Source organism: Condylostylus longicornis, unplaced genomic scaffold (assembly GCF_029603195.1).
Source record: "Condylostylus longicornis isolate FDR11 unplaced genomic scaffold, ASM2960319v2 ptg000010l, whole genome shotgun sequence".
NCBI lineage: Eukaryota > Metazoa > Arthropoda > Insecta > Diptera > Dolichopodidae > Condylostylus > Condylostylus longicornis.
The window spans coordinates 14,303,139-14,314,354 of record NW_026577979.1 but is presented as its reverse complement, the minus strand read 5'-3'; the positions used below and the strand labels follow the sequence as shown (position 1 = coordinate 14,314,354).

At 25.1% G+C, this 11,216-nt stretch overlaps 1 protein-coding gene across 1 annotated transcript; it reads left to right on the top strand.

Annotated features, from left to right (window-relative positions):
- The first annotated feature begins 8,221 nt into the window (after window positions 1-8,221).
- Window positions 8,222-9,595, top strand: LOC129619074 (protein CWC15 homolog). Its single transcript, XM_055534157.1, has 3 exons — window positions 8,222-8,462; window positions 8,541-8,734; window positions 8,857-9,595. The coding sequence occupies exons 1-3, from the start codon at window positions 8,354-8,356 to the stop codon at window positions 9,235-9,237; spliced, it is 684 nt and encodes a 227-aa protein (XP_055390132.1). The 5' UTR covers window positions 8,222-8,353; the 3' UTR covers window positions 9,238-9,595.
- Window positions 9,596-11,216: the final 1,621 nt, after the last annotated feature.

The following is an 11,216-nucleotide window of genomic DNA, read 5'->3' as shown; positions in this document are numbered from 1 at the left end:
TGCTTATATATTAATATGGTAGTACGGCAACTTAAAGTGCCAGTCTGTTCCATAGTTAGGTATGACATATATATTCGCACATAGGATAATAAATTCGTACGGGTATCACAGAGTTGACACGGTCAACTCTATTTTTTCTCGTTTTATTCTAAAAAGAGAAGAAGTGATAAACTTACGCACTTTTGTCATTATAAAGTAATTCAATAACTATTTTGCATTCTTAATATTTTATTATAAAAAAGAAAAATATCTAGTTTCAAGGTTTTATTAAAATAGTTTCTCCAACCATAAATAATAAAAAAAAAGAAAATTTCTTTTAAATTAAAAACCTCTTTTATAATTCTATATAATTTTCTTTTCAATTTTTATTCTTATAAAATATGATAGAAATAATTTAAATTACAATAATTTTCAAAAATAGAAGAACACGAGCTTCTTATGACCACCACACCGCAAATCAAAGAGGCAAAACAAACCCCCCAAATGGTTTTTTTCTCTTATTTTTTTTTATAGTTCACGAATAGTACGCACTTCATTCGTGCCTAATTGTGGTTGATATATATATATATAATATATTGCGGGGGCTATTAATTATACAATTACAATATAATATTTACAATGCCTTATTGTAAAAATATTTTGTTCTAAAAAATATTTCAATAATATTTATTTTAGTTAATCTTAGAATTATTAACTGTATAGCATTTCTAGTGTTCTCCGAGTCTATATACTCGTATAACATTAATTCTGGTAAATTTAAAATTGTTGAAATTACCATATTTAGAATCAATATGAAATTGGAAAATGTCAATATCTATTAATTTATTCAGTGCATGAACAAATTATATTGAATTGGTCTTGCAAACAAAGAATGCAATTTTAAGCTCATTAATTGCTTAGGTGTTGTATTTTCTAAAATTGCTATATATATATTAAATTAATAGAATTTTCAATTAAACTTATTTAAAATTATAAAAATTTTCATCTAATCTTATTGCATACATTTTGATAATAAAATCCTTCTTACAACTGCAGAACAAATGGATGATCATCAAAGGAACAAGTGAAGGCAAAAAAAATTAAAAAATTTTTCACCCCGAACTGGACTTGTAACAGTAACATACCGCTTTCGAGGCCGATGCTCTACTAATTGAGCTACAAAGAAATGAAGAAAATTAATTTAATTTTTTTGTCTTGACCCGTTTTTTTGATTACGTCTTTCATATGTTCTGCATTTGTGTGAAGGAATTTGCATTATAGTTATTCCCTTAAGTAATCAATAATAAAGACAAAGAACTACATGTTGTATTAGTGATTAGTAGCATAACTGCGATACTTTTGATAATTGAGATATTAAGTGTTTTAAGTTATATTATTGTACGGACTCTGAACTGTAAGGACTCTAAAATTCAAATTAATTTTTTAAAATCATTTAATTTAGACCAGAAATTTGAAATTTTTTAATAAAATTATTTCCAAGATTTTTGGCACAGACTTACTTCAGTGGTTATGAATCCAAATAACAGGGTCTTTACAGATATATGTGACACACTTTTCTAATTTCCACGTACACCCAAGTTAGCTCAAATACGAGATTTCGAGTAAATATTTTTTGCACTATTGAAAATCTTTTGAAAAATAACCATTATTATAACTAGAACCGAATGGACAATATGACTACTATTCAATAGAATTTCGATTCTACAGTTTGAGTTCCGAGTTTGTTACATACAGTGCACAACATAATAGTAAAATAGAAAATATGCTCAATTCACTCTAATTGTCAAACAAAAATAATTTTTAATTTTCTTTACGCGTATTTGAGTAGGGACGTGCATGGGTCTGTATGGGTGTATGTAACTTTTAACTTTTATGATATTTTAATAATTTTTTGACAAAATAACTTATTGAATAACAAAAAAAAACAAAAATTTAAATGCGTAAAGAAATTTATTGAAAATTTAAAAGAAATTTTCTAAATGAAAACTTTGAAAGGCATCACAAAAAACTTGGCTAAAAGAAAAAACTATAACTTGTGGTTTTTTAAGAAAAAAATAACAAAAAGGAAAAAAGTGTGTAATGATCTTTTAAGATCAACTAATAAAACACGAAAAAATATCGTTTTTGTGGTTACAATTTTTAATAGTTTTTTAGAATACTTTTTTTTTAGTCTTTTGCTCTCTCTCTGTCTTTGAATTTTCTTTATAAACTACTTTTTATTTTTGTCTTACAATTTGTTTTTGTATAAAGTTATACATTTTAACACGAAATGCAAACGGAGAAATTTAGAGTTAGGCAAGCAGCTTTAGGGTGTAGTGAAAAACTTTATGCCTTCAATAAGACTTTATGCCTTCTTAAGATTAAAAAAAGGCATAAAGTTCTTGTTGCGATAATTCTAATAATTTTTGCGCGATGTGAGTAAAAAATTTGTGCGATGTGAGCGTTATGTGAGTCATAAAATAAATGTTTAGTAACAGAATTGAAGTGAACCTTTAATGCAATTTTATAATATTCTCAAAAATTTTGTATTCTTACTATACTACAGCATTTTTATAACAAATTTCAAATAATTTCACTTTAATATCATCAACACACATGGCAACATTGTTATATTCAATTATAATTTCTTAATATTCTTGTTAATATCACCAACGACAACCGAAATTTCTTATACCCTAAAATTATTATAAATCTCTAAAGGTATTTATAATGAAACCAGATTGAGAGTAAACAATACAAACTAAATCTAATATATACAAATTTAATGGAGGCCCTTATATAATTGCATATTCAAAAAGTAAGCGACACACTCCCGATAGAGTTGCCGCCAGCAATCATAAAATGCATAACAAAATAATAAAAAATATATATTATATATGAATATACAACAATTTATACATTTATAACTGTTATACAGTTATATATTTATTATATTACGTATATTCAATGTAATATTCACAAATACACATATAATTATATGAACCCACAAAAGAAAAAATAGTTCTTTTATACTTTAAACGTATTGATTAAGTGTTTTTTAAACTTATATTTTAATATAGAAAAATGAAAGAGTAGCAAATCAGTATTGCCGTTTAATTTTTATTTTATTCATACAGAAATTAATATGATAGAAAGAATTTCGACTGTACTCTACAATAATTTTTTAAGATATTCACGCCTATGAAGAATATAGGGCTTAGAGCATAACATCACAGAGCACCATGCCTCAGTTTCATAAATTATTAAGTTTTAACTAGATCTTCCATATATTAATAATCATAATAGCAAACTATTAGTGTTTCAGACTTTTAGAGATTTTCATCTAATAGGAAACTTATTTTATAAACTTAAAAATGCATTAATTCAAGTGACTCAAGATAATTCACTTGATGTTGATTTCTCTTTTACACTGATAGCTGTTACACATTTTTCTCTAATATCATTTAATAAAAAAACAAGGGTTTTTTTTTTAGTGGTAAGGAAATTTTGTTTGCTTTTACTATGAACAGGCGCATATGAACGCAGTTATAATTTTTTGGGAATTGAAAATTTTTGCAGTTTTTTAAAGCTTCGATTTTTCATAGTATTGTTGCCGTGAATCTGATTTTCCATAAATTTTGTTTAAATTCCAGCTCTATAAATAAATTGCATATTTTAATACTCTTGTAGTAAAAATACAATACCAATCAATTCCAAAAACGGTAACACTTTATTACAAAATTATTTTTATTAAATTTTTATGACTCTTTTACTACACACAAATTTAGAGCAACCCGTCATTATTCCGATTTTATTTTCATAAAATATACAAGCGATCTATAACTTTTAAATATTCTCATTTAAGGGCTTGTTTAAAAAAAAAATATTTGACAAAAGGAACAGATAGAAGAAAAATATCTTGTACACCTCTATTAAAAGGTATATAAAAATTTTTCAAGATAATTGAAAGTCACCACAAATTCTGTTTTTATTTTTCAACTTTTTTACACCTTTTAAGAATTTTTGCAAAAGTAAATCATTAAAATGTTACAGAAATTTTATGTTTATTTCATATTTTGTCCCGTTTATTATTAATTATATTTACACACATTCACATTACAATACAAAAACACAGACTAAAATTAACTAACGTTAAACAACACTATAATATAATTTTAGGGAAGAGAAGGAAAAAAATAAAGAAATAAATATATTTTGTAGTATATTAAGAATTATATTGACATACAGACACCTTCCAATAATCATATTCTTTTTCAATTTACTTAAAAATTAAAAAATTAAAATATTCTTATGATTTATGATTTTGGGGTAAAAAAAACACCAGTCAGTCGTAAAGAGTAAAAAATTGATTTCATTTTAAAGAACCATTTAAAATGAATTATGAATTAGCAAAATTGATATTTATTATATTATACATATATACCTATAGGTGTCAGTAAATATATTATAATGAGTTTAAAATTAATTTTTAGCCTTTTATTTTAAAAAATTAATTATAAAAAATTGTTGATAATTGCATACTTATACGCATCACATATGTATATATTTTGTGCAAATCTTTACTAATTTACTATAGGAGGTACGCATAAGAGAATGCTGCAATTGCAAAATATTTTATACAATACGAAAATATTTTTGTGCAATAAACGTATATTGTAAAAATGTCAATGAATTTGTTGATTCTCTTTCAATAACTCTTGCTAGGGAGAAAATCGTGAGTACGCCTTGTAGTACAGTTCAAGGTACTGTAATAGCAATATTTCAACCACACCTTTGAAATAATTTAACACATTCTACTTTAATTTATGTAAAATACTGTTTTTGCAGTTTTTACAACCTATTGCAATCTGAAATCGTAGAATTAACTAAAATAAAAATTTGTCTATAATTTTTTTATATTATTTTTAAATTTACTTTTAGCAAGAATATTTTAATTCATTAGTTCATAAGATGAAGATAGGAAAACCCCGCCTGGTCATTCACGGTACACTCACGCAAGAAGGCATATCAGCAAACCTGAAATCAAACAGTGAATAACCCCCATACTAATCAACTGTTATAAAGAAATTGCTAATCATCTAATGAAGCCAATCAACCTCCTTAAAGAATTTCGGCACCAAATATTCCCCAAACTGTCGTAAAAGGAACAACTCCAAAATGCTTCTCCTCTTCCATATTTTATATTCAACTTATATGTCTATTTCTCCTCCTCAAGAACCTATTTAACATTATATATTTAATTTTTATTCATAAAATAGAATTGCGATATAGTAAATATTATAAATTTTTTTTAATATTTGACTTTAACAATGGATGACTTCAAAAACGTAGTAAAAAATATGTAGCTTGATTTTATGTTGGAAAACTCATGATACAATGAGAATTATGAAATTTTACATATGAAATGTTACCCTATAACAATTTGAGGTTATACATTGCAAATTTTATGTTTTTATTGGAATATCCAAGCTAGAGAATTTCAATATTTCAAAAATGACATTCGTATGACAGTAAACATACATGACATCTATTAATTGTTTCAATAACATTAAAGAAATTCACCACTTAACTTATCTATATTAAAGATGTAATGTATATAAATGAATTTCGATACTATGCGTAAAATAATAAAATTTTCCAATTTTTTAATTTTATTTCCTTTTACTGCATTTGTTACATACATGCATACATACATACTCACAATTATATCATATTTTATATAATTATAATTATTATTTAAAATTTTAACAAAATATTGAAAATTTTTTTTTTCTGTATATTTAAAAATGAAATTAGAAGAAGAAAAAATCAAATTAAAACTAAAAAGGAAAATAAAGTAGAAAAAACAAAAAAAAAAAAAACACAAAATCTTTAAAGTTTTTGTGGTTTCAACTACCATCTGATTTATACTGTATAAAAGTTTATTATATACCGTTAATTAAGTCTCCTTTAAAGAATAACCGACTGACATAACTTTGCTTTTTTTGTTTATAAATAATTGCTTATAATAACATTATTATTTATATATTTAGTTTATTAAAATGTAGATATACAAACACAAACAAAATTACATTTGCATTTGTTTGTAAGTTTACCGTATATAAGCAGAAATATTTACAAACATATGTACATATATTTTATAAATTATCAGTTATATGCTACAATAATGTGTAACGAGGAGTTGTATGTATGTATAAATAATATAATTATACATACATATTTTGAATTGCATAAACTATTCATTTGTTTTTTTGATTATTTGTTTTTTTTGTGTCCCTTATATACCATAAAATTTATAATCTCTTTATACACAAAGTTCACTCTTAAAAATTTTATTTTTTATTGTAAATTTTGCCAAAGTGCATTTCTAAACTTTCGTTTCAAAAGGTTATTAAAACCTTTTTTTTTTGGTTTCCATTTTTTATTTATAAAATTAAAACTAAAAAAATTAATACAAGAAATTTCATAAAATAAAATTATGCATAATAATCAAAAAAAAAAAACAAATAATTATAAAAACCCAAAATTAAATCAGTCATCCCCACCTCCCCTCTACTTTCAAAAATTTTTTAAAAATTATTCTTTTTACTCTTCACTTCTTTCAATACTTACAAAAGGCAAAAACAAAATTCGTATTTAATTCAAAAATGAAACGAAAAATGTAACAAATCACACCCTCTTTTTTTTTTCCTAAGTTTTTTTGTTTTTTAACTATTTTCTTCTCTTTTACTTCCTTTCAATACAATTTGTATTCAAAACTGTAAAGTAAGAGTTGCGCAAATTTAAAATATTTTTTTTTTACCATAAAAGTTATAAAAATATCAACAAAATTTCAAAGAAAATATAACAGAAAAAAAAAATAATATAAAAAAATTGGGTAAATCCCCTTTAATGGGTGGAGCATTTGAAACTAATACATAGGCAATAAAAAGGTTAAATATAAATAACACATTCACACATCCTTAACAATTTTTGTTTTTTTTTTGTTTGTTAATGTTAACAGTTTAACTGTCTATAAAACTTTAACAAGCATTATTACGAGTATAACAGTATATATACCGTTTTTATGAATGCCATTTAAACCTGCAAATTTTCCTATAAATAATTTTCTCTCAAAATTTTTGTCTAATATGGAAATTGTACAAAATTGTTGCTATTGAATATTCAATAGAAACAATCTTTGAAACTTTCTCAAATTTTTTATGAAAATTTTAACAATCTGTTATGTTATGATGTTTTCTTAATAATTGAATCATTTAAAAAATTATAAATTAACATTTTGTATGTAGTCAAGGGATAATGAATTGTTAAGGATATAACATGAAATATCTCGCTATGATATAAGCATATGTAAGTAAGCATGCATGTAAATTGTAAATGTTACAAATAGAACAGGATAACAAACACTTGGTTTGATTGTTATTAAGTATGATTGTAAAATTTATGTAAAACAAAATTGTCTCATACTCTACAACAATTTCAAAATTACAAGTTATACATTAAAAATTAAGTGAATTTCAGCTTTGCGTATAAGGGTAAAGTTTTTTCAATTAAATGTTCTAAAAAGTAGAGGGCTACGAGTAAAATAGAAATGGCAGAGCTTTATTTTAAAAGGATTAAAGACCTAGATTTTTCTATTTAATAATTTTATTTTACAATAATATCAACTTAAAATATTTGATTTTATTATTTACAATTGACTTAAATTTTAAGGACCCGATTCAATTTTACAAAATATACGGTAATTTTTTAGTATTTAATTTTTTGTGTTTATGTTATTTTTGACATTTAACAAGTAATTTATAACCGTTGCCAACGTCATACTGATTCTAGTTACTTTACTATTCCATTGCTTAAAACTGACATCTATCTAACAAACTTATTAAATTAACTTATTAAATAAACATCCGGTAAGCAATTAATGGTTCGTTCGGCCTGGTTTTCGGTAAGTTGAAAATATTTCTAATAATCTTCTATAAATAATAATAAATAACGTATACGAATACCATCCAATTCAATGGAATTATTTTACAATTAATAATTACAACACACTATTATTCATTTTAGTAACACGTGCGACATCTACAGATCAGTAGAAAACTTGAGTTGATTACATTTTAAAATTTCACTGTCAATTACAAAACTACTCAGTAACGAAAAGCTATATCTTTAATTTTGATGTTTACTTGACAATTTATTCAATTAAATTTAATATCTATCATAAAATTGTCAAAAACAAAAAAGTTTATAAAAGAAACGTTTTGATTATTTTCAAGCGCAATTATCTTTTTTCAAAATATTATAATTGTAATAAATTTTAAATTAAAAAATCGTATATTGTGTTGTTTAAACTATGACTACTGCTGCTAGACCAACTTTTGATCCAGCTCGTGGAGGAACTGGACGTGGTGAAAAGGATTTAAGTGCTCTTAGTAAACAATATTCAAGTAGAGATTTACCAGGTAAATAAAACATTAGAATACATTCTTAAAAAAAAATTTCTTCAATTATATTGAGAAAATATTCTTTATATTTTTAAGGACACACCAAGCTTAAATACAGACAAGAAGGACAAGGAACAAATGATGAACTTCGCAGCCGTGATTTCCGTAAAGAATTAGATGATCGTGAACGAGAAGCAAGATCAAAAAATATTCCTGCAACAGTTCGTAAAGCTATTGAAGCAAATTCATCTTCTACAGCTTCAGCACCTAAAAGGCCAAAATTAGATTCTGTAAGTAAAAGGACTTAAGTGATTTTGCTGTTAATTCAAATATAAGATATGTATTTATACACATATTACGCGTTGCCAATACTACTTTCCAGTTCATTATAAATATTTTTAAAATTTTGTAGGTACCACCAGCTAATTTGGATGCTGATGATCCAGTTGATAACGATAGCTCAGAGGAAGAAGATTCTGATGATGATACTGCTGCTTTATTAGCTGAGTTGAATAAAATTAAACAAGAGAGGGCTCAAGAAGAATCAAAAAAAGAAAAGGAAAGAAAGGAACAAGAAGAAAAAATTAGAATGGAAAATATATTACAGGGAAATCCACTATTGAATTATTCATCTGGTGCTAAATCTGGAGATTTGAAAGTGAAAAGACGTTGGGACGATGACGTCGTATTCAAGAACTGCGCTCGAAATGAACCGGACAAAAAATCACACTTCATAAATGACTCACTTAGATCAGAATTTCACAAAAAGTTTATGGAAAAGTATATTAAATGAATTGTGAATGTAATTTTATCTAGAATTCAAAAATTTTCCCAACTCTATTAAGATAATGTGCGTGAATGTAGGATATGAAAATGTAATAAATGAAGTTCTCAATAAAAACTCTTTCTAAACATAAATTATTACTTGAAAAATTTATAACGAAAGATTTGAAAAGCTTGATTAAATATGATGATCTGTAAAAAATTTTCTAACTTTTCGGCTTGGCAGAATAACAATTAAATTCTTATACGTTATAGAAACCCGGAAGCACTTTTTATGATAGTAACTCACTGTATAAGCCTTTAAAGTTTATAAAGTTTTATTTCTGTTATTAAAAAAAATGGGTTCGTTAATTAGAATTATCAATTTCGGTCGGATGCCTATTTAGAATAAGTGAATTTCAAATAAATGGATCGTTATTTTGATGATATACAAGGTGGTTTCTTTTGGAAATTAAAGGTACCGTCAATTAAAATGAACTGTATTTCAAAAATTTTCAACATGTGCAAACATTTATCATCTTCAATTCATACTCATTCTATAAAAACTAATTGCTCCTTCCGTCCTAAACTTATATCTTTTAAATTTAATCTCATTTCGTCCTAATGTAGTCATTTCCCTTTACGAAATCCACTTACAAGTAAAATAAAATTGTACTAAAGGTTTATGTAATAAACTTCTTTGTAGTATGCATCCACGATCTATTAATCATACCAAAATCATGATAATTTATGTTTGATATCATAATTCCAACTTCCAACAATTACGAAGAGAAAAAGAGTATCTAATTTGTTAGACCAAATGAAATGAAATGGTACTGAACTGATTGACTGAACAAACTTTTAAGAGAAATCCCAAAGAAGAGTATTCATACCAAAAATTTGGAAGATTACACGATTTTCTCTTAAATTCAAATCGAACTTTATTTCTACTTTGTTTTTAATTCGATTATGTTTTCAGAGGTGTTATGAAAGGAATAACAAGTCAATTAAAAAAAAATTTAGTTCAAACAAAATTATACCCCTCTATTATGTATATCGGTATCGGCCGATAAACGATAATTTATCGGCAAAATTTTGCGTTTGTATTACCAACATTGTTTATCGGTAAATTTTATCGGAGTCGGGAAAGCTTTTTTTCCCTGTATAGGAAACGTATTAGCTGGTATTATGAAAACGATAAATTGTCGGGTTTTCACCGATTTAAAAGCGGGTACAAATTTTCAGACGACAGATTTTTTTTTTTTTGTAAAATCTTCATTTTATCAAGGAAACTGGTGTAATTAATTGCTTTTTTAAAATGTAAGCATTTTTTCTAAATTATTTTCTTTCAAAATGTTATTCATATATTTTATTTAGGAGTAAAATCGTAAGCAACAAAAAACAAATTGCGCGGTTAGTAGAAAAAATGGAAGAAGACTTAAACCTGGCAAGGAATGATAATCTGAAATTCTGGATAAACCTAAAAAATGTGTACATATTATATAAATAATAAAATAAAATAGGTACATAAACATACATTTTGTTGTCTAAATCCAATGGATTAGTTGAATCTCTTATATGTCGTCTTTGAATAGCTTGCGTTTCTTCACTTTCAAAATATAATGCACGCGACATTTTCCCGATACATATACATATGTATATTTTTATTTTACAAATTTAACAGAAAATAATTTGTTTACAACAACTTTTTAGCACATCAAAACCAAATTCAAAATAGTTTTAAAAATTTTTTGAAAATAACTTTTGAAAGAAAACAAATGTCATTAGAAAAAAAAAACTTTTTCTCCAATTTACAAAAACAAAAATTTGTATGAAAAAGCTTCTTTTAATCGGTTGAAATATTTTTATCGGTATCGGTTCATAATACAGAAGAAACCTAAAACCGATTAGAGCTGCCGATAATATATCGGCCGATACCAATGTTCATAATAGAGGGGATATTTTATTTTTTTTAAAAATAAAATTGAAGTAATTAAATATTAAGAAAAG